Source organism: Hyperolius riggenbachi, chromosome 2 (genome assembly GCF_040937935.1).
Source record: "Hyperolius riggenbachi isolate aHypRig1 chromosome 2, aHypRig1.pri, whole genome shotgun sequence".
Taxonomy (NCBI): domain Eukaryota; kingdom Metazoa; phylum Chordata; class Amphibia; order Anura; family Hyperoliidae; genus Hyperolius; species Hyperolius riggenbachi.
Window position 1 is genome coordinate 31,840,656 of NC_090647.1, and position 23,442 is coordinate 31,864,097.

At 47.0% G+C, this 23,442-nt stretch overlaps 1 protein-coding gene across 5 annotated transcripts in view; it reads right to left on the bottom strand.

Moving 5' to 3' along the window:
• The window catches only part of GDPD5 (glycerophosphodiester phosphodiesterase domain containing 5), a 239,227-nt gene that overhangs the window by 36,827 nt on the left and 178,958 nt on the right, over positions 1–23,442 (bottom strand). For 4 of the 5 annotated variants that reach the window (XM_068266612.1, XM_068266613.1, XM_068266615.1 and 1 more), the window contains 5 exons: positions 21,897–21,990; positions 19,881–20,026; positions 8,078–8,160; positions 2,750–2,900; positions 939–1,160 (listed from right to left, as the gene is read on the bottom strand). In XM_068266612.1, coding sequence (XP_068122713.1) covers positions 939–1,160; positions 2,750–2,900; positions 8,078–8,160; positions 19,881–20,026; positions 21,897–21,990 — 696 coding nt within the window. Of the gene's footprint in view, positions 1–938; positions 1,161–2,749; positions 2,901–8,077; positions 8,161–8,515; positions 8,973–19,880; positions 20,027–21,896; positions 21,991–23,442 lie in introns of those variants that run through there. The other variant, XM_068266616.1, reaches the window with a different exon arrangement.

Here is a 23,442-nt window from a genome sequence, read left to right on the forward strand (position 1 = left end):
TCTCCGGGAGCCGTGTCCTCCTGAAGACGTGCGGCTCCATACTGCACAGGCGTGAGCGTGCAAGAGAGCGTGCTTGTGCAGGCGCAGTACAGGGCCGCCCTACTTCAGGAGCACTCGGGCTCCCTGAAGACCTCTGAAGCCTCCTTCGGCCGGGTAAAGTAGTATTTGACTAATTTAGTGAAATACTGCTACCGGGCGAGTCAGCACTGGAACGAGGGGAGCAGGAGAGGAGCCGGAAGGCTCTATAGGACCCAGAGTAAGTATCTGTCTCATTTTTTTAAATGCGGTTCCCATTCACTTTAAGTGTAAAAGGGCCCTATGGTAGAGAAATGTTCAGTGTGAGAATAGGGTAAGGTTTAGTAGCGGTAAAATACTAAAGTAATTGACAATTTAAAAAGTAGAATATCCGTAAATTTACCAATATGCTACTTGACAAAATTGGGCCCGCTAATTTCCCGGCACCTCTTTTGCATGAAAACATATATACGTTCCCTGCTGTTCCGATGGGAGCGCGATGAGGGGGGGGGGGGGAATAAACGTGCAGCCGGACTGAACATGCTCCGCCTTGCCCCAACTGAAGGGCTTTACAGGCAGCCTAGCGGAGGATCCAGGCTGTGGAGGAAGATGGTGAGGCATTGACCAGCCTGGAGGAAGCCCCAGGTATGTATATATATTTTTTTTTCTATCCTCCATCTCAGGTACACTTTTAGAAAAACAAAACAAAAACAACTTGTGCTCACTAAACATTACCAGATGAAGCCCTACAAATACAGAAACATTTGAAATACTTCAAGCCTTTCAAGCAAAATAAGAAATATTGTGATTGGCTCTCTGCAGCAACCAATCAGAATCTTTGTTAGTCATGTGACAGAGGATTGGTTACTGTGGGCTGAGGCAATGCAGGCCTGGCACAGAGGCGGAGTCATGCTGGAATGCACCTGCTGCTGGGGGATCCGGGACTGTAGGACGGTGTAGACCGTAAGGTTGATGTAATCCTCAGAGTGAGGGTGGTCCGAGGGGACCGGATGGACTCTCAGTAGGATGGACTTGTTACTCCTCTTCACCAGCTCCAGAAGATCGCTCAGCCTGCAGACGGACTGGTTCCCGGCCTCAGTGACGTCAGCGGCAGAGAGGGAGCTGACCGTCCAGAAAGGGTCTGTCTGGGAATACAAGAGCACAAGGGGGCATTAGGCTCATGATATAGAAAATAACATGCATTGTTGGCTGTCAACACAGGGAAGTCTGCAGGAATTCAAGGAATTCTCTGCCGATTGTCATGTGTCTCCACCCCTCTACCGTCTAGATCAGGGCTGTCCAACTCGTGGGCCCGGTTGTTGCCCCTGAGCCACACTCGTTTGCCCAAACTTATTTGTGCCAGTCATCCTCCTTTTGACAGGCCCGCCTCTTGTTTGGGCTTGACTCCACCCCCAAAGCCAGTACATTGATGCTCTACCACCTCCTGCCAAAAAATCTGGTGCTAGACACACCCCATGACCATGAAGTTGGATAGCACTGGTCTCGATTGTAAGCTCGCAAGGGCACGGACCTCCCCCTAGTGTTTTTTTATTCTGATGTATACATGATGTATCATATGAACATTTACCAGAATTGGGGATGTCTGAAACAATGTCTGTACAATCAGGACATCCAGCAATACAAATACAGAGTTTTGAATGTCTCATGGATCTATGGTCCATCGCTGTTTGTTTTGTACTATGTACAGCGCTATGGAAGTCTATTAAAGGTGGTCATACATCTAGTAATTTGGCGGAAACAATGGACCATACGTTTCGATAATTGTTGGATTGGATGAAAATTGGTACTGCAACAAGCATGCCTAATCGATGATTTGAATTATTTCAATTGGTCCAAGGCTGGGAAATCTTGGGCTGATGTGGTCGAATGGATGCGCGGCGGTAACAGTGTGAGATATTGTGAGCAGCAAACGCGACAGAGCCCACAGCCACTGTCCCTCCCGAACGTTTTATGAACCCCCCCCCCCCCCCCCCCCCCCCGGTGCCTGTGAATTTATATTTTACAAGTCATGCAGTGCATCCGCCATAGTCCACCACAGTGTCTGCCATACTTCTGCATTCAGGTCCCATGTGGCTGCTAGCATTACGGCACATGTGTCGTCACTCACGTGCCCCACATGCTGTAATACCAGCAGCCACATGGGGTGCCAATGAGGAAGTACAGATGACACTCGCACTCAGGTAAAGTATTTTAATACACGGGCACATATAACATTTGGGGGGACACGGCCTGGGGGGCGCCACAAGGTCGATTCCAAAAGCTCAAATCAGGTATCAGCCTGCAGTGTAAGGGCAGCCAACAGATATTTCCCAGATTCTGCCCATACATCGCTAGATATATGGCCACGGGACACGGGGTTACTTACCCAGAAGTCCGATGGCTTCTATGCATCTCAATTCACTCGCACGCGACCTATCGGACGAGTTGCAAGACTCACTACCGCACTTCCTCCTTCAAGCTGGAAGGAGGAAGTGCTGTAGTGAGTCTTGCAACTCGTCCCATAGGTCGCGTGCGAGTGAATTGAGATGCATAGAAGCCATCGGACTTCTGGGTAAGTAACCCCGTCTCCTGTGTGCACACCTGAGGCAATTAAGCCTCATTTTAATTACGAATTTGAGTGGCCTCCTACTCGGCAGCCCACCACTACTCATACGCGTGTATGCGTATGAGTGCTAAAGCATTGTGGGTAAATCATATTCAACGTTAGTCTTACCTTCACAAACCACTGGCCAGCGTTTAGCCTCTCCAGGACGGTCCAGTTCAGCATGGAGGACGGCTGCAGGGCGAGGTCAGGAAACACCCGCCCGATGTCGGTGGTCCGTCTGGGCGTCACGTCGTGCATGAGGAAGGGAATCCCGTCATGACTGCAGAACAGAAAAATTGTCATCAGTGGTTTTACTTATTTGGCATCTGCATATGAATCACAAGATGGATTATGGGAAATAACTTTATTTATAACATTATTAAAAAGTGATTACACTAATAAGACGATTATCAGAGCAGAAGGTATTTTATCTAAAGATAGCTTCTACTAAAATGGAACCACAGATCGTACACACTCAAATCCAGAACAACTACTTTTAGGTGTTACAGTTTACGTTTAAAGGACACCTAAAGTGAGACATATGGAGGCTCCCATATTTATTTCCTTTTAACCCTCAAGTAGCCAATGTACTTAGAGGCTTGCAAGTGCTCCAGGCCAGTTTATTCTATTCTTGCTTGTTACACTTCCTTTCTACAAATTAGTACTACTGTAATGTGTATTTATGGCCATTTGTCACTAGGGGGCAGTGTGAGACAATAGAGGAACTCTGCTTCCAGTTTCTATATTCTCTCTTAGCAGAGAGACATCAAAGCATTCCAAGAATTTACAGCACAACGAGTACTGCAGGCGGAGGTCAAAAGCAGCACACTTTTCTTAAACAAGATAATTCCTTTGCTAATGGGTTAAGTAATACAAGTTGCCTGGCTGTCCTGCTGATCCTCTGCCTTTAATACATTTAGCCATAGCCCCAGAACAAGCATGCAGTAGATCAGATGTTTCTGACACTGCTGATGAGATTAGCTGCATGCTTGTTTCTGGTGTTATTCAGACTCTACTGCAGCCAAATAGACCAGCAGGGTTGCCAGGCAACTGGTATTGTTTAAAAGGAAATAAATATGCAGCCTCCATATCCCTCTCCCTTCAGGTGTACTTTACCGTAAGAGACAACACTTCAAAGCTGAGGATCTTGTTTGAAATATTTTTAAACGCCCTAATCAGTCGCATTTTATGCAAGCAAGTTTTATTTATACACTGTTTCCGGACAGCCTTGTGTTAATTTTCACATATATATTAACCAGTTCGCATTCCACAGTTTTTACCCCTTAACCTCTTGACGACCAGCTAACGCCAATTGGCGTAAACTGGTCGTCTGCGGGTTACCATGGAAACGGCCGCTTTCCATGTCAGTTCACGGAGGGTGTTTCCGAGAACAGCCGGGGAGCCGCCGATTGCGGCTCGCCGGCAAAATGTAAACAGGCGGGGAAGAAATCCCAGCTGTTTACATCATACGGCGCTGCTGCGCAGCAGCGCCGTAAGGCAGATCGGCGATCCCCGGCCTCTGATTGGCCGGGGATCGCCGGCATATGATAGGATGAAGCCTATCCTTCAATGTGCAGGACGGAAATCCGTCCTGCGCAGCTCACAGGGGGAGGGAGAGGGAGGGAGCGGGCAAGACGGCGGAGAATGCTGTGGAGGGGGGCTTTGAAGAGCCCCCCCCGCTAAGCAACTGCAGCCGGTGGCGATCAGACCCTCCCAGCAGGACATCCTCCTAGTGGGGAAAAAAGGGGGTAGTCCGATCGCCCTGCTGCACTCCTGGTCGGCAAGAGGTTAAAGAGACTCTGTATTAAAAAAAAGTCCCCCCCGGGGGGAAGGGTCCCAATGAGGCTTCCCCCTCCCCTGTAGCTGCAGGCAGTCCAGCGCTGGCTCCCCCAAAGTCTCACGCAATCCGGGCTCGACAAGCCTGACAAAGGATGATATATTTACCTCTCCGGGATCCTGCGCAGGCACAATAGCGGCTCTTCGTTCGGGTTAAGGCAGAAATAGCCGAACCCGATCGTATCCGCTGTACTGCGCAGGTTTATAGCGCAGGACGCTATAGCGGGCGGGAATGCAAAGAAAGCTTGCATAGCCCGGGGCGCGCAGGTGCAGTTGCCAGCGACGGTGGTAAAGAAAGTAGCTGGCGGTGGGAGAACGGAGTCTCGTGCAGGACCGGCGCAGAACAGGACGGCTGCTGGGGGCTTGGGGAAGTCTCAGGTAAGTGAAACGGTTTTTTTACAGGGATTTACAGTTCTGCTTTAAGATTCCTGTCGTTTTTGATACTTCAGCTGTGTCGTATTTATACAGCAGTAGCTTTTTAACTATTTATGCCATCTATAGATCTTGTTTTTTTTCCAGTACAATCTAGGCTTTTTTTGGGTATGATTTTTCTCACAAAACTATTTTATTTTATAGTCAATTTATGGGGGAAAATTAGGTATAAAATGCAGAAAAACAAAACATTTTTTCATTCGTCACCCTTCCTAATTTTCACATGATGCACCCCACAGTTATAAAATACATAAAAATTAATTGTTTGGCCCTTCCCGGTTAAAATGACACCCCATATGCCATATTTTATTACTAATTGAGCATGTGGCGGGCCGTCATCCCCAGCCTGCGTGTTTGTGGCGATCGGATGCGTTTGCTAGGGCGATAGTTGGGGGGGGGGGGGGCATAGTGCTCTACAGATGCATCGCTAGGCAACGGCAGTGCGATTCATCTGTAGAGCATTGGGGCCCCAAACTTTCGCCCTAGCGATCGCATTCGATTGCTACAGGTGGCAGTCGTTAATAGTTTATAAACAAGTAAAGGTATTGTAGGGGTTAGTAATGGATTAGTAGGCCAGGCTGGGGTAAAAAATCACTAGGGATTAAAAAAACAAAAAAAACACTTTATTTTATTGGGACTATGTCACTTTAATTTTTTTTTTTTCTTTAAACTTTTCAAACTTTTTTTCCTAACTTTATTAAATGATTGTTGCTATTAGGTAGCAACAATCATTCACAGGACCGAGCATGTGCACGGGAGCGTGCACAATCACATAATGAACAGAATGGTATGCTTTTTATTGTAATAATTTTTGAGTACAGATTCTCTTTAACCACTTGCCGACCGCACGCTTATACCGTGCGTCGGCAAAGTGGCAGCTGCAGGACCAGCGACGCAGTATTGCGTCGCCAGCTGCAGCCTAATTAATCAGGAAGCAGCCGCTCGCGCGAGCGGCTGCTTCCTGTCAATTCACGGCGGGGGGCTCTGTGAATAGCCTGCGGGCCGCAGATGGCGGCTCGCAGGCTAAATGTAAACACAAGCGGAAATAATCCGCTTTGTTTACATTGTACGGCGCTGCTGCGCAGCAGCGCCGTAAGGCAGATCGGCGATCCCCGGCCAATCAGCGGCCGGGGATCGCCGCCATGTGACAGGGGACGTCCTGTCACTGGCTGCACAGGACGGATAGCGTCCTGTGCAGCCCGGATCACTGGGCATGACAGGTAGGAGAGGGGGGGGGGGAATTTCGCCGCGGAGGGGGGCTTTGAGGTGCCCCCACCCCGCAACATGCCTGCAGGCAGGAGCGATCAGACCCCCCCTGCACATCATCCCCATAGGGGGGAAAAAAGGGGGGCGATCTGATCGCTCTGCATGCCCGCTGATCTGTGCTGGGGGCTGCAGAGCCCACCCAGCACAGATCCCAACAAACAGCGCTGGTCCTTAAAGAGAACCAGAGATGAAGCAACCTCATGTATTTTACCTTATAAATCAGTGGGAACATGACAGTAAACACCTAATCTGCTCTTTGTTACATTGTTCTCTGTTTAATTTGCCTGTTATCACCTCTAAGATAAGAATCCGGACTAAGCAGTCGCTCTGGCTTTGCTACAGAATAATTATAGCTGAGACTGTGTTCTTTGCTGTCTTCAAGTCCAAGCCTGCCCCCTGCTGGCTTTGCTCAGGAATCATTATAGCTGAGTCATTATAGCAAAGCCAGACTCAATGCTCAGTCCGGGATTCTTATCTCAGCTAGATAACAGACACTTTTAGCAGTGAGGATGGAACAGAGAGCAGGGTAAATGTTTTCTCTAATGTTCCCACTGATTTCTATGGTAAAATACACAAGGGTGCTTCGTCTCTGGTTCACTTTAAAGAGGAGCTGTTAGGTATAGGGTCTCAGAGAAAATAAACACATATATCAGTAGCTAAAGATTGGCTGTACTTACATTACATATGCATTTCACTGTCCACGTTTGGATTTCACAGAATTTGTATATAGTATATGCAGAGATAGATGCTCCTGACAGCTCATGGCAGGCTCCATGTTTTTCTGTCAAATGTGTCGTCATGTCCTGCCTGCTTCCTGATCACAGATAAGCTCCTACTTGAACAACACAGTGTGCAGTGAATATTAATGAGCCATGTGGCTAGGAACAATAGCTGACTCCTGCAGAGTACTCTGCCCCGAGATTTATCAGTGCTACACGCTGGACTGATTACAAGCTTCTGTAACGTCTCATTAGCAGCCGAGGGGAGGGCCCCAGAATGCTTTGCAGTTTAGTATGCGGCTTGCGTCCTTATGGGTCTATAACAGACTTGCTGATAAGCACACATCAAAGGTAACAGATTTTTATCTTCACTAATGGCTTTTGGGCTTCCTTCTAAACAGGTTTAACACAGGAGAATAGAGGTTTAAATTAGCTTCTGCAGCCTGACAGTTACTCTTTAAGGGGGGGTAAAGGGTGGGTCCTCAAGTGGTTAACTATTAGAAATGTGTATGAACTGATGTTTATAAACATGTATGCAATTCTTGTGTACCAAGTCCTAATTATTTTATCTTCTCAGTAAAAAAGTGAGTTAACCACCTCACCCCACAGGCTATTTTACCCTTCGGCCTGAGAGCCATTCTCACCTGTCAGCACTCTTCCCAATTATTTGGCCATAACTTTATCAAACCTAAATGATCTATATCTTGTTTTTTGCCACTAATTAGGCCATTTGTGGGCGATACTTGTTTTCAGTAAATATATCAAACCGTAAGATTGATATCAGTGTGGCCACCTTTAAGGTGCTGTACACACTTCCAGTCCATCACAAGCAGGATATGCCTAGAACATAGCCAAATTAAACCGCCCAGAAAATATCATCCCCGCCCATCATGTGCCCATGATAAGCCCGAAAGGATCGACCAGAACACGCCCCTGAGGAGCCACCCACAACCCGCCTCTGAGGATCTGCAGAGGACATGCTTTAGAATCTTCAAAATATAATGCATTTTAGAAAAACTGGCATAAAATGTATGTGTGTGGAACGTAACGGTAAATCAGATTCCAGGCTGCTTGATTTTCCTGGTACAATATTGGAGAAGAGGCAGTTATTGCCTGGTTGCTGCCAGAACAACACCTGCCTGGGCATTCATTTACTCAAATACTCAGATTACTACAAGACAGGGGTTTTGCGGCAGTTCCTTACCTTACCGTGACATCTGCTTCCACCCCATAGGTTTCATATTCCAACGCCTTTCTAAAAGACATCAATGTATTCTCTGGGGCCAGCTGAAAGGCAAACAGTGAGACAACATTAGCAGAACATACAGAGGCCTCGTCCATCTCTAACACAACCTGTCTGTGGCACTGAAATAGATTATCTTCATCTCTTGACACTTCTCTCCCAGCAACCCATCAGAAACCTCCTGCAGTAGCTCAGGAGGTGCCCATACATTTAGGGACGCATGGGCTATGAGATCAGATGCAATCAGAGAGGCCTGCTGGCTGCCCATAATCCGCAGACTGATTCCCAATAGTTTTCAGCATAAAAACTATCCAGAATAGGCCTAGCACCGCCTCTTCCTTCCCCTCCCTCCATATAAAAATATTCCCCTGGTTTTAACCATGCCGTGTAAATTCTCACCTGCCCCGCTAGTGCGATTCCCAGAATCATCTGCTCTCACCCCCATTACCGCAAGTGCTGTGCCTCATGGCGTGTGATGTCTCACCTGGTGCCGCGTGACATCACATGCCATGTGTGAGAATTTACACAGCACGGGCTCCAAGGGGGTGGGACATTTTACACTTGGGGGGACAGCAGTTGAAGGTCCATCGCGTACATCAGTCGTCATGGTACTGAACGCAGTTACCGGCGTACCCCATCAAGCACTTTCCTCTCTGTTCTATAATGCTAGGTAAACACTATGGGGGACATTTATCAAGAGGGAGACAAAACATTAGTAGGTTTTTAAAAATCCGTGCAGAATTGTCTCAGGCAGCCTAAGAAATCATTAGACAGTGCAGATTCCTTCTAAAACTGTTGTAAAATAGGAGCTAGGAAGGTCTCTCAGACAGTGCAGTATGTGAGGGGAATTCCTGTTGCTGAGGTAACCAACACATCTGCTGTATTGATAGCAGCAGGCTCTGAGGAGGAATTCAGCAGGGGGGAGGAGCACATCACAAATCATGTCTAGCCTGCACTCTGCAATCATGTCTAGCCTGCACTCTGCAATCATGTCTAGCCTGCACTCTGCAATCATGTCTAGCCTGCACTCTGCAATCATGTCTAGCCTGCACTCTGCAATCATGTCTAGCCTGCACTCTGCAATCATGTCTAGCCTGCACTCTGCAATCATGTCTAGCCTGCACTCTGCAATCATGTCTAGCCTGCACTCTGCAATCATGTCTAGCCTGCACTCTGCAATCATGTCTAGCCTGCACTCTGCAATCATGTCTAGCCTGCACTCTGCAATCATGTCTAGCCTGCAGTTTTACATCTGTAGAAATGCTATCAAGCACTTCTTAATCTGCGCCAGTTTAGGGATGGATTTGCACTTTTCTTAACTGTAGTGAAACTCTAGAAATTCATGCTAAATTGCCACTATTACCTAGGATTTAAGAAGGTTCTTATCATGCAGAACTGTTCTTCCTGCTGGTTAGAACAGATTAAAAAGAAAAAACTGTCGGTAATGAGTTGATAAATCTCCCCCCTGAGACTTTCTGGCAGATTTACTGTCAGATTGATTATTACCAATATGTCTGACCAGATTTCTGATCAATGTTCAATCATTTTCCGACCAATTTCGCATTTAAGCCTTTCGGACATCAATCGGAAATCAGATCACACATGTTGGAAATAATCGATCTGACAATAAACCTGCCCAAAAATCTCATAGTGTGTACCTAGCATTAGACTGCAAGCTCTCAAGGACGGCATTCTTCCTTAGTGTTTCTTGTGATCTCTTTATGTTATGCTAGACACATTTAAGTTGTGTACCGCCGCACTGTGATGTACCCATGTTTGCTCCTTGCTTTGTACGGTGCCACAAAAGATGAGGGTGCAATGTAAATCAATGATAAAAGGGTACAAACGCCTAAAGCATCCTATACACAATAGATAGTACTTGGCAGAGGCGGCTGATAAAAGCAACCTCTGCCGAGAATGCAACAAGCACAGTGTCCCTTTATACTCCTCAATGCCTGTGCCAGCGACCAGCCTGGATAAACAATGCCCGAGAGCGTCCCCCCAAAATATCACAACAAAAAATGAATACGAAATAGAAACTTCAGTACAACAACCAACCACAAGATGGCGCAAAGGAACACAAGTTCTCTAAAAGTAAAAAAGCAGTATTAAGGTGCCCATACACTCGTCAGATTAGCAGCAGATTGATAAGAAATCCATCTAATGATCTATCTGATGCGTTTTTTGAACATTTTTTACCAGGATAGAATTCCAATAGATTTCAGTTTGAAATCTATTGAAATTCGATCTGATGGCATTTTTTTGCCATCAGATTTCCATTAGGGCCAATGCAAAATGATAAGCAATCTCATCAGATCGACCTAGATTTTCCACCCTGCCAGTTCGATGGAAATCCATCGAAATTGGCCGTCGATCGGTCGATTGGCCAACCGATTTGCAATGGATCAATCGATCGATTTTGATCGATCGGTCGGCCAGAAAATCGGATGAGTGTATGGGCCCCTTAGGTATATGTACAGTTCCGCGCTGCATGTATACAGGGGGTGTTGATATAAGCTCCTGGCTTTGCACCCCTCCAGATGAATTAGAAAAATAAGTGTGGAGGACACATGACAGCCTAATATCTTAGCATGTAACCGTGCAAATATCAGGTGTTTGTGATTCTGACGACTGTATTTTCTCTTTGTGAGAAGCTGTGATGAGGTACAACAAGCACCTTCTCTCACGTTGTTGGAGTTACGGCCCACCATGAAGTCTTTGTTTCTCCAGGGAAAGTCATTACAGGACATTCACACAGAGGTCACACGCGCTAGAGGAAGAGTGTCCTTCCTTCAGCTCCGTCAAAACCTGCATATATCTCATGTAAAGATTGGGCATTTCACAGTTAAAGGAGAACTGTAGTGAGAGGTATATGGAGGCTGCAATATTTTTTTCCTTTTAAGCAATACCAGTTGCCTGGCAGCCCTGCTGATCTATTTGTGTGAATCACACCAGAAACAAGCATGCAGCTAATCTTGTCAGATCTGTTAAAATTGTCAGAAACGCCTGATCTGCTGTATGCTTGTTTTGCTGTATGCTTGTTTAGGGTCTATGGCTGAAAGTATTAGAGGCAGAGGATCAGCAGGACAGCCAGGTAACTGGTATAGCTTAAATGGAAATAAATATGGCAGCCTCCTTATCCCTCTCACTACAGTTCCCCTTTAAAGGTGAGCCCTACACCCCCAAACTTCAACTGACCCGGCAACTTGCAATGCTGTCCATGCGCTGATTATTCAGGAGCGGCGAATGTCCACAAAAAAGATAACCCAGATATTGAGCATCTCATGGGAGGGTGTTGGGTTTGTTATCAACCCTATCCTCCTAGACACATGAAAGGCTTAGTGAAGTGGAAATGCTTGAACAGTGGTCAGAAGAAGGAACGAGCTGAAGCATCCAAAGCCATTTTGTCCCATTGTGAAGCTGCACAGGACTTGATTGCTAGATTAGTGACTGAGGATGAAACCTGGTGCCACATCTATGATGCCAAAACCAAGGAACAGTCAAAAGTATGGCAATACAGTGGGTCCCTGCAGCCAAAGTAGATCTACATCAAGAAATTGGCAAAAAAAGGCCATGGCGCTAGTTTTCTGGTAAAAAAAAGAAGAAAGTACCGGTATTCTGTTGGTGGACTTCCTAGCTCAGGGCTCTAGTATCACTGGATAGTGTAAAGCTAACCTCCTGGACCAGCTGAAGGAAGCAAATAAAAGCCGTGGAAAGTTTTCCCAAGGGATTTTTTTTTCCAGGACAATGCACCTGTGCACACTACCAAGGTTGTGGCTTCCAAATTGATCACCCGGGGTTTCCAATAGGTCTACTATCCCCCCTAGTCACTTGAACTGGCCCCTTCAGAATATTATCTGTTCCCAGAACTTGAAGAAACAACTAAAAGGGCAACATTTTTGAGCAGTTGCTTGGCTACAGAGTTTTGGGGCCTCCATGCGTATTTTGGACCGAGCCCCCTACTAGCTAGATGTGCCCCCCTCCCTTACTCTAGTACAGGCTTCCTCAACCAGGGTTCCCTGGAACCCCAGGGTTCCTTGAGGACTCTGCAGGGGTTCCTTGGCATTTTACCCCATCTTGGGGGGGGGGGGGGGTATAATAAAGCACATTATAATAGGGGGTACTGTAAAAAGAAGCACTAAATTGAGGGTAAGAATAATGAGCACAGTATAATGAGTGACAGTGTAATAGGAGGTAGTGAAATTAACAGCCTCGCCTACTTTTAAAGACCATGCCTCCAGAAAAATAAATGCAGGGGTTCCTCAAGACCAAAAAATTGTTTTCCTTGAGATCCAAAAGTTATTTGTAGGGTTCCTCCAGGGTAGAAAGGTTGAGAAAGGCTGCTCTAGTATAATAGCTATATGTGCCCCCCTAACGGAATGGTAGCTAGATGTGCCCCCCTCTCTAGTATGGTAGTAGCTATATGTGCCCCCCTTACAGAATGGTAGCTAGATGTGCCTCCCCTCCCTGCCCCGCTGCCCCTACGCCACTGATTGAGAGGACATTTCTGACGTTGGACATGCTGAAAGCTGGTTTGAGATCCAAAGGACTTTTATTTGAACAGTCTAGAAAACCTGTACCAAGCGCACGAGGCTCAGGGGAAATCTAAGGGCGGGGCAAGAGGGGTTGTGGAATAAGGTGAATAAATGTATTATCTCATAACTCTGGCTCTCTTCTTTATTGTCTTGGATCCAGTGGCTTAAATACAATTCAATGAGGCCCCAGTGTTCACACCCCTTCCCTGGCCTCCTCTTGGTGACCCTCACAGCCTGAGGGCCCATCTGGCAAGGGTCATACAACAAGTGTGGCCATCTTCTCTGATCTGAAGAATAGTCCCCTGTATTGGAGGAAGGGAAGTTTAGCAGTTGGGGCCGCCAGAGGTCTGGGACCCCTGCTCGCCTCTAGTTAGGCCCCTGCTTGGACCTTAGGTCCTAGAGGGGAAACACATTCTGAGTTCAATACTATATTAGTCTGACTTTTGTCTTGAATTATCTTCTTCCTGGACAATTATCTTCTTCCTGGACAAGGTCGGGGTCTCTAAACTGCGCCGAGGATCTTCCTCTGTCTACAGAACAATCTGCAATCCTCTGGGCTCAACACTCCATCAGCAGCAAATCCCTGACTTTGTACTTCGGCTAATCGTTGTAAATGGAGTACTCTACTGCCAGGCATGCGGAAGATGGAGGCCTCGTCCATCAGGCTCTACTCCCCGAGGATTAGTCAACAAGAGAGTTCACTGAGCTAATGCTGAACTGCTAATCGGATACATCATTTAAAATTCATTAAACATTCCAGGAAAAAAAAAAAGACAAAAGCTACTTATCAGAGGGCGTTCTGCTGCCGCTCTCCACACACTAATGTTTTCCTAAATCTGTGAAGCGTTCAGCAGCAGTGTAACGGGAATCTCTGTTTATCTATAAACTCCTTCATCAGGCGGTGATTAATTGAATCAGTATTTAAATATTTGGCCAGGAACTCAGCCATTGGTCACTTCCTCCACCACGGACTCCCAGAACTGTAGCCTGCAATCTTCTCCGAGGGACGGTCAGTGCCCCGCCCTCTTGTAGCATGCTCCAGAACTGTAGCCTGCAATCTTCTCCGAGGGACGGTCAGTGCCCCGCCCTCTTGTAGCATGCTCCAGAACTGTAGCCTGCAATCTTCTCCGAGGGACGGTCAGTGCCCCGCCCTCTTGTAGCATGCTCCAGAACTGTAGCCTGCAATCTTCTCCGAGGGACGGTCAGTGCCCCGCCCTCTTGTAGCATGCTCCAGAACTGTAGCCTGCAATCTTCTCCGAGGGACGGTCAGTGCCCCGCCCTCTTGTAGCATGCTCCAGAACTGTAGCCTGCAATCTTCTCTGAGGGACGGTCAGTGCCCCGCCCTCTTCTAGTATGTTTAGAAGGATGTAGCAATCCAAGCAACACAGCCACGCCCTCACAACCTAAAACTGAATTTTAAAGGACACCTGAACTGAAAGGGATATGGAGGCTGCCATATTAATTTCCTTTTAAACAATGCAGATTGCCTGACTGCCCTGCTGATTCTCTGCTTCTAATAGTTTTGGCCATAGACCCTGAACAAGCATGTAGATCTGATGCTGTGACTGAAGTCTGACTGGATTAGCTGCATGCTTGTCTCTGGTATTATTCAGACACTACTGCAGCCAAAGTGATCAGCAGGACAGCCAGGCAACTGGTATTATTTAAATGGAAATAAATATGGCAGCCTCTTCTCAATTCAGGTGTCCTTTAAGACATGATTACTAGCCGCAGAAGCTATTATCCAGCTACATAATGTAATTGACATAATTACTGATATGTACGTGTATAAACGCTTAATTTTTTTGGCACTTTTTAAAAAAATTCAAACTAATATTTTTGGGGTCTAGAATTGCAGAGTCTGTGATGTGCATGATAAATCTAGCATTTCCTGAATATGAACAGCGATCCTCATCCTGGGCAGCTCCTGTGTGGTCATGTGACCCCAAGATGGCAAGTCATCCTCTGGCTTGTTGCCACAGTATTATCCTGCATTCAGATATTACCAGACTGGTAAAGTTCAGATGTTCACCAAGACCAGCAGTGGGCAGCAGAGCCTTGTATCTGTAGTCCTATACCACAAGCAGCAGAGCCTTGTATCTGTAGTCCTATACCACAAGCAGCAGAGCCTTGTATCTGTAGTCCTATACCACAAGCAGCAGAGCCTTGTATCTGTAGTCCTATACCACAAGCAGCAGAGCCTTGTATCTATAGTCCTATACCACAAGCAGCAGGGGGCAGCAGAGCATTGTACCTGTAGTCCTATTATACCACAAGCAGCAGGGGGCAGGAAGAGCCTTGCATCTGCAGTCCTAAAGCACAACCAGCAGGAGGCAGCAGAGCCTTGCAGTTGTAGCCCTATTCTATGACCAGCAGTGGGCAGCAAAGCCTTGTATCTGTAGTCCTATACCACAACCAGCAGGGGGCAGGCAGAGCCTTGTATCTGTAGTCCTATACCACAACTAGCAGGGGGCAGCAGTGCCTTGCATCTGCAGTCCTATACCACAACTAGCAGGGGGCAGCAGTGCCTTGCATCTGCAGTCCTAAAGCACAACCAGCAGGAGGCTTTCGGAGCCTTATACCTGTAGCTCTATTCTACGACCAACAGGGGGCAGCAGAGTCCTGTATCTGTAGCCCTATACCACAACCAGCAGTGGGCAGCGGAGCCTTGCATCTGTAGTCCTATACCACAACCAGCAAGGGGCAGCAGAGCCTTGTACCTGTAGTCCTATACCACAACCAACAGGGGGCAGTGGAGCCTTGCATCTGTAGTCCTATACCACAACCAGCAGGGGGCAGCAGCAGGAAGGAATATGAATCAATTTAATCCATTGGCATCTTCAACAGAGTTAGTGTACTGGTTAAGGGCACTGCCTTTGACATGGGAGACCAGGGTTTGAATCCTGGCTTGGGTCAGTACCTATTCAGTAAGGAGTTCAAGGCAAGACTCCCTAACATTGCAGGATGGCCTCCTGAGCGTGTCCCAGTGGCTGCAGCTCTTGAGAGCTCTGAGTCAGACAGGAGAAAAGCGCTATACAAATGTCCAGATTATTATTATCTCATTTGAGATAAGTGAACTGCTTTTGACCTCAGTCGGCAGAACTTGTTGTGCTGTAAATTCTTGGAATGCTTTGATCGCCCTCTGCTAGCAGAAAATACAGAAACTGAAAGCAGAAGTCCTTTGTTATCTCACACTGCCTCCTAGTGACAAGTGGCCATAAGTACATATTGCAGCAGTATTAATTAGAAGCAAAGGAAAAGTAACAAAAAAAGAAATTAAAAGAAAAGTGCTAAAATAAATTGACCTGGAGCATTTGCAAGCCTCTCTATCAGGGGTAGGCAACCTATGGCTCGGGTGACAAATGTGGCTCTATCTGCAGGGCTGTGAGTCGGAGTTGGAATTGAGGAGTCGGAGCAATTTTGGGTACCTGGAGTCTGAGTAGGAGGTTTCATAAACTGAGGAGTCGGAGTCGGATGATTTTTGTACAAAATCCAAAGTCCTGGTAAGTATTAGACTAAGGAGTCGGAGTCCAGGAGTCGGAGTCATTTTGGGTACCTGGCTGTTGGAGTCGGAGATTTCATAAACTGAGGAGTCGGATGATTTTTGTACCGACTCCACAGCCCTGTACATCTGGCTCACATACAAATCAGTAGGGGGGTTGATTCATTAACCCTCCTGGTGGTTTAAAAAAATCCGCCAGGGGGCAGCAAAGTAGTGTTTTTTTAATTTTTTTTTTTCATGTAGCGAGACAAAGTCTCGCTACATGATAGCCGCTGCTCAGCGGCATCCCCCCAGCCCCTCCGATCGCCGCCGGCGATCGGAGATCAGGGGATCCCGTTCAAAGAACGGGATCTCCTGGAGGGCTTCCCCCGTCGCCATGGCGACGGGCGGGATGACGTCACCGACGCCGTGACGTCAAAGGGGACTCCCATCCACCCCACAGCGCTGCCTGGCACTGATTGGCCAGGCAGCGCACGGGGTCTGGGGGGGGGGGGGGGGCGGCGGCCGCGGCGCAAGGAATAGCGGCGGATCGGCGGCGATCGGATGCTACACGCAGCTATGCAAATCGGCCCAGCGGGGCCTGAGCGGTGCCTCCCGGCGGCATAGCTTACCGCCAGGAAGGTTAAGCTACACTGCTCAAGCAGCACAACTCAGTGTGGCAGCGCAAGTAACATTTTCATAGTAGGCACACTACTGCTGTAGCATGCACTACTGACTTACTCGCGTTACCCCCAAAACTAACAGCTGCTCCAATTGTCCCACTCTGGACCCTGTCAGGTCCAGTGACTTTGTAGGACGAGATCACCGCACTACGACTGACCCATTAGGCTGCCTGCCACTTAACAGGCAACCTATTGGGCCAAAGTACGGGGATCTCATCCTACAAAGTGAATCAACTCACAAGTCAGCTAGCTAATTGTACAAGCTGTTAGTCGGTATTTCTCCTGTCTGGCTCTCGGGGAAATTGTCGATGTGGCTGAAGCTCAAGAGAAGCAGAAGACGTGTCCGACACTTCCGCTGCCCGGCGGATCAACTGTATACACATCACCATGGCAATAGGGCAACATGGCCTTCTGCTGTCCCAGTTTGAAACATATTGTATGGCTCTCACAGAATTACATTTTAAAATATGTGGCGTCTATGGCTCTCAGCCAAAAAGGTTCCTGACCCCTGCTCTATATAAATTGGCTGCTTAAGGGTTAACAAATGAGGACGGTCGTTTAGCAGAGATGGTCAGCGAGTTGCCAATAGCGCCACAACTCGCATACGGCAGTTTGTTTTGTTCGCTAAGAACGCTTCGTATAAATATTGGACTTGATGTCGAATATTCAGCGTTCCTGGGAGTGACAGCCGATGGCGGTGCTCGCCATGTCTCAGTCATCGGTTTCCCGGACACGTCTCCACCTGCAGGACGCCAGTCATCATGTAATGACTCTCAGATGTGCTCTTACTGCGGGGATTGCGAGGCGCTTCTCTTCAGAAAATCACCGCCGAGAGCCATTAGCGCCTATTTTCGCTCCTTGGAGTAGGAGAAAATTGCAGAGTAATCAGCGCGTTCGGCAGATGTGTCGGAGGATGAGCTCCCCTGACAAGTCTACAAACCGACACCGGCGGTAATGAGGATATGATTCACCTCCGCTGATCTCACGCCGCAATCACTGGCAGCGCTGGCTTCTATGTGCATATTCTAGTATACGAGAGATTATCAGGCAGCAACCCGTCAACACCTTTTCTTTATTCAACAGGAAAAAAAAGTTTTAAAGAGGCCGTGTAGTGAAAAAGTAGAGTGCAGTAAATTATTCAGGATAGCCAATTTTACGGTAAGCAGGGGCAATGCTAGGATCATAAGAGATCCCGGGCACTTTGGGCATTCCAGCCGAAAATGGGTGTGGCCACGCACCAGAATGTGGGTGTGGCCATGGGTGGGGCCAAATTTACATTAACTTAACAGCGGTCTAAGTAGGCCTGCCCAGCAAAATGTTGAATGAAGCCCTCTCTCTATTAATACAAAAAAAATGCAGCATATCAAACAAATAGGCACTTAAACATAACTGGGCAGAGTTATCTGGCTTCTATGCTGGCTGGTCTGGCTTTCTGCTGGGTGGGCTGGCCTGCTGTTATCTGGCAGTCTTTTGAGGAAGGGTCGGGTGATTCGCAACATGTAGTGTGTCTTGCTCAATAAACTACAAACGCAAGTTTGAAGCCTGTGGAATGTCTTTTTCTACCATATTACGTGTTACCTGGCAGTCCCCTCATAGCATTCCCTGACCTTCTAATGGACCCCCCTCCCCCCCCCCATGCTGCCACAGGCCCCCTATTGAGGAACCACAACTCCTAGCATGCCTCCATAGAAGAACAGTTCTCTGCATTCCCCCATAAAGACATCACAGCACCCAGTATGCCCACTTAGAGGCACCACAGCACCCAGCATACCCCCTATTGATGCACCACAGCTCCCAGCATGCCTGCCATTGAGATACCACAGCTGACTCTGCCTGGGGGACATCCAGGGCACGTGCTACTAATCTTTGGGGCTAGCAACGCCCCTGCGGTGAAGTCCCCGTCAGGGATCGCCACATGCTGAATCTGTGTGCTCACTAGTTGCTTTAGCAACCAGCCAAAAAAAGCACAAACTTCCCCGCCATGCAGCATAAAATACTTACCGAGCCTCCAGGCGGCATCTTCTACCCTTCACGTTGCTCCTATTGGCTTTCCGGCGTCCTCTGTGCAAGGCTGCTGGCGTGTCACCTGACCTGCGCTGGGTCACATGACATGCCAGGAGCCGAGCACAGACTCCAGAAAGCTGCTAGGAGCCACAGTAAGGGTAGAAGACGCTGCCCGGAGGTTCAATAAGTCATTTATGCCCTGCAAACACCCCAAAACACTGTCCCCATTTTCCCCTCAGGCATGCCGGCTAATTGAGACTTCCGGTTGCCCGAGATCCTGATAACGGGGACTTTGCTGTATTGCTGCATGTAGGTTTGCCCACGCCCTCCCAGTGATGCTTAGCCTAGGCTATTTAGATATGAGAAATATGGCTGTTTGTTATCTTACCAACAGGTCCAGGTTGAAGATAAAACACCAAACATCTCACTTGTGTAATCAGCAGTGATCTGCAAACTTGGCTCCCCAGTTGTCAAGGAACAAGTCCCACAATGCATTGCAAATCTGACAGCCACAGCCATGATTCATAAAGGCAAATGCATTGTGGGACTTGTAGTTCCTTAACAGCTGGAGAGCCAAGTTTTCAGATTACACGCTCTACCTCATAAATGTCAATTTACAATGATAATTTACCTCACAAGTTTTTCCTTTTCTATGCAGAAACAGTGAACCGACATTTGACAAAATGTTTTGGTAAAAATCAGTTGTTTTCCACTTTAGCTCATGCAGGAAAGCTTTGTCAATTAAAGGACACCTGAAGTGATAGATATGAAGGCAGCCATATTTGCCATATGGCTGTCCTGCTGATCCTCTGCCTTTAATACGTTTTGCCCTAAACAAGCATGCAGCAGATCAGGCGTTGCTGACATTTTTGTCAAATCTGACAGGCTTAGCTGCATGCTTGTTTCTGCAGTGATTTGGACACTACTGCAGCCAAATATACGAGCAGGGCTGCCCTGCAACTTGTAATGCTTAAAAGGAAATAAATAAGACAGCCTCCATATTCTTCTCACTTCAGTTGTCCTTGAGGTCCATGGTCTGATAATAATGGGCGTTCCCTTACCATGGGTGCTCCTTGATGGCCAATGATCCGGGGTTTGTGGCCCAGCTCCTTCCTGTCCATGATGCAGGGGGAGGAGATGGTGAGGGGGACGAGGTACAGTGCAATGACTACAGCCAAATAGGCCAAGATGAGAGAAATCTGAAAAACTGAGAAGGAGGAATAGATTAATACATTTCTACAATGGTGGCTGGATGGTGTAATGGTTAAGGGCTCTGCCTCTGACACGGGAGACCAGGGTTCAAATCTCTACTCTGCCTGTTCAGTAAGCAAGCACCTGTTCAGTAGGAGACCTTGGGCAAGACTCCCTAACACTGCCTATAGAGCGCGTCCTAGTGGCTGCAGCTCTGGCGCTTTGAGTCCGCCAGGAGAAAAGCGTGATATAAATGTTATTTGTTCTGTGTACAATCTTGTTTCACACAGATCAATATCACGTCTAGGTGTTAAAGGCACAGACACCTTTTACATAGTCATAACTTGCAGATAATAAACCTTCTGGACAAAGCAAAGGCAAACCGTTAATTCTCACACCAACCCCTTGCTGCAAAAGTACAATGTTACGCCTCTATTAAGGAAAACATTGTAACATTTAAAATACATAAAACACAAATAAAAAGTACATTTTTTCTCAGAGAAAAATGAGCTATAAATTACTTTTCTCCTATGTTGCTGTCACTTATAATAGGTAGTAGAAATCTGACAGAACTGACAGGTATTGGACTAGCCCATTTCCTCATGGGGAATTCTCAGCCTTCTTTATTTTACAATCACTTCGTAAATGGCAGTTGCTTAGTCCAACTGCCAGAATAGTGTGCAAACAGGTGGGGGCAACCTGCATCTTTGTATAAAAAAAAAAAAAACATTTTGAGAATCTCCCACAAGGAGATGGGACTAGTTAAAAACCTGTCAGGTTTCTACTACCTACTGTAAGTGACAGCAAAATAGGAGAAAAGTAATTTATAGCTTAGTTTACTCTACAAGAATATTTGTATGTGTTTGCATGCATTTTAAATTTTACAATTTTTCACAATAGTGGCCCTTTAACAACACTGAAAACAAAAGTCTGCAGGCATTGGATCTTCCAGTAGGAAGCAGCATTCTGGAGGTCTGAGACACGCCCCCTTGCTCTGGGACACTGTTAGAACGCACAGCTTATTATACATTGGAACATCAGGAGGAGGAACAAAGATTTTTCTCGCAAATATAAAAAAAAAGCCAGTGAATGTAGTTGTGGGGAGGAAATGCAGCTTCCCAGGCCTGGATGGAATGAATTCACTTTTACCAATTCAAGTGTTCCTTCCTATAATAAACCACAGTGATCATCCAGGTTTAGTAGGTAGCGCTGGTGTAATTACTGAGAACACTGGGTGAGAAATTTGGGGAGGAGCCCATGAGAATATGTATGTATGTATATGTATATTGTAATTACAATAGTAAAAGGGACGTCTCTTACCTCCAATGAGGACTCACATAGATGAAAAAGAAAATTTTTATTAAAAGAAAACGGTTATACTGTAGACAACGCGTTTCACGGGACTCAACCCGCTTCCTCATGTCAATACAAACAGATAACATGATTTATGATCCGTGTGGTGCAAGGGTGCCTTCTTCATGGGCGCCTCCCCAAATTTCTCACCCAGTGTACCCCTACATCTCTATGAGGTGCTGTTCCCCACTACTCGTTGACCCAGTTCACCAGGAGACAGGACCACAGGAGGAGAGCGACCACCCAGACCCAGAAGGTTCCGGGATACAGAGCGGAAATGGTTCTTTTCCGCATGCGCTTACGGTGGTTGCAGGATTGCAACCCATCCTTGTGAGTATACGGTAACTACCCACAACATTTTTGCTACTATTGGTCATATCGATACTGCACCATAAGGGCTCTCGGTCTTCCTTTCCCTATCCATTCCTACGAGAAGGAATCTCCTGGCACCAATACCAATAAGATAATTACGGAGAAAGCTAGGAAAGGATTGGTTATTTCATTTACCGCCAGAACGACCGTGTGACACTCACCAGCCTTTTCTGCTCTTGCGAACTGGCCAGCGACGATCCACGCCAGCATAGTGACAGCGACCAGAGCGCCAATGTGCAAAAACGGAGCAGTCGCCTGCAAGGCAAGGATGACAAAGAGCAATATAAGACACAAATTACCATAATAGTAACACCCATTTATATAGCACTGAAGGGATCTTGTGCAACGCCATAGAGGGTGAACTAAAGAATTATAAGGACACCTGAAGAGAGCGGACATGGAAGCTGCCATATTTATTTCCTTTTTCTGGGCAGCATGGTGGCGTAGTGGTTAGTACTCTCACCTTGTAGCACTGGGGCTCCGGTTCATATCCCAGCCAGGGCACTATCTGAAAGGTCTTTGTATGTTCTCCCCGTGTCTGTGTGGGTTTCCTCCGGGTACTATGTTTTCTTCCCATACCCCAAAACCATATAGATAAGTTAATTGGCTTCCCCCTAAAATTGGCCCTAGACCACGATACATACATAGACGTATGACTATGGTAAGGATTAGATTGTGAGCTCCTCTGAGGGAGAGTTAAGTAACGAGACAATATACTCCTACAGATGTCGGCACTATATAAAAATTCTAAATAATAGTTTCCTTTTAAACAACGCACATTGCCTGGCTGTCATGCTGATCCTCTGTGCCTAACATATTCAGTCATATCCCCTGAACAAGCATTGTTTCTGATTGAAGTCGGACTGGATTAGCTGCATACTTGTTTCAGGTGTGTGATTCAGACACTACTGCAGCCAAAGAGATCAGAAAGACAAGTCTTATTTTTATTGGGCTCCAATTTCTACTACAACTATAGTATTAGAATTATTATTGAGTGGGGGGTCTTTTTCTTTGTTTTGGTTCTCCACCCACCTCAAAGCTCTGAGAGGTTCGCGGCCATCTGCGGTGGATGTGGGGGTACATATAAAAAGGGTCCGGAGAAAGCCGCTAGTGGAATATCTCTACTAATAATGATATTCCAGTATTGTCTGTGCCCACTTGTGCCACTACCACTGCCTAAAGGTGGCCATACATGAGGAGACTCAGAGGCCGACCGACTGACCACCCAATTCCATCCTTATAATCGAATGAAAATCAGTGGCGCCAAGAGCATGCCCATTCGCTGATGCCACCAATTTCGGGCTGAAACTGGTCACATTTATTGATAGGACATACCGCACAATGTAGGGCCGACATGCTCAATCAGGTGCGTGGCGATAACAACGTTCAACATAAGGACAAGTGACAATCACAACGAAACCCCCGTGCGCTGTCCCCCCTAATGTAAAATGTGCCCCCTGCATGAATACTTTACCTTACTGCTGGCTCCATGCTCCGTACATACATATACACACACACACACACAGACACAGACACAGACACACAGACACACACACACACACACACAGACAGACACAGACAGACACACACACAGACAGACACACGCACAGACAGACACACGCACAGACAGACACACGCACAGACACACGCACAGACAGACACACGCACAGACAGACACACGCACACACAGACACACGCACACACAGA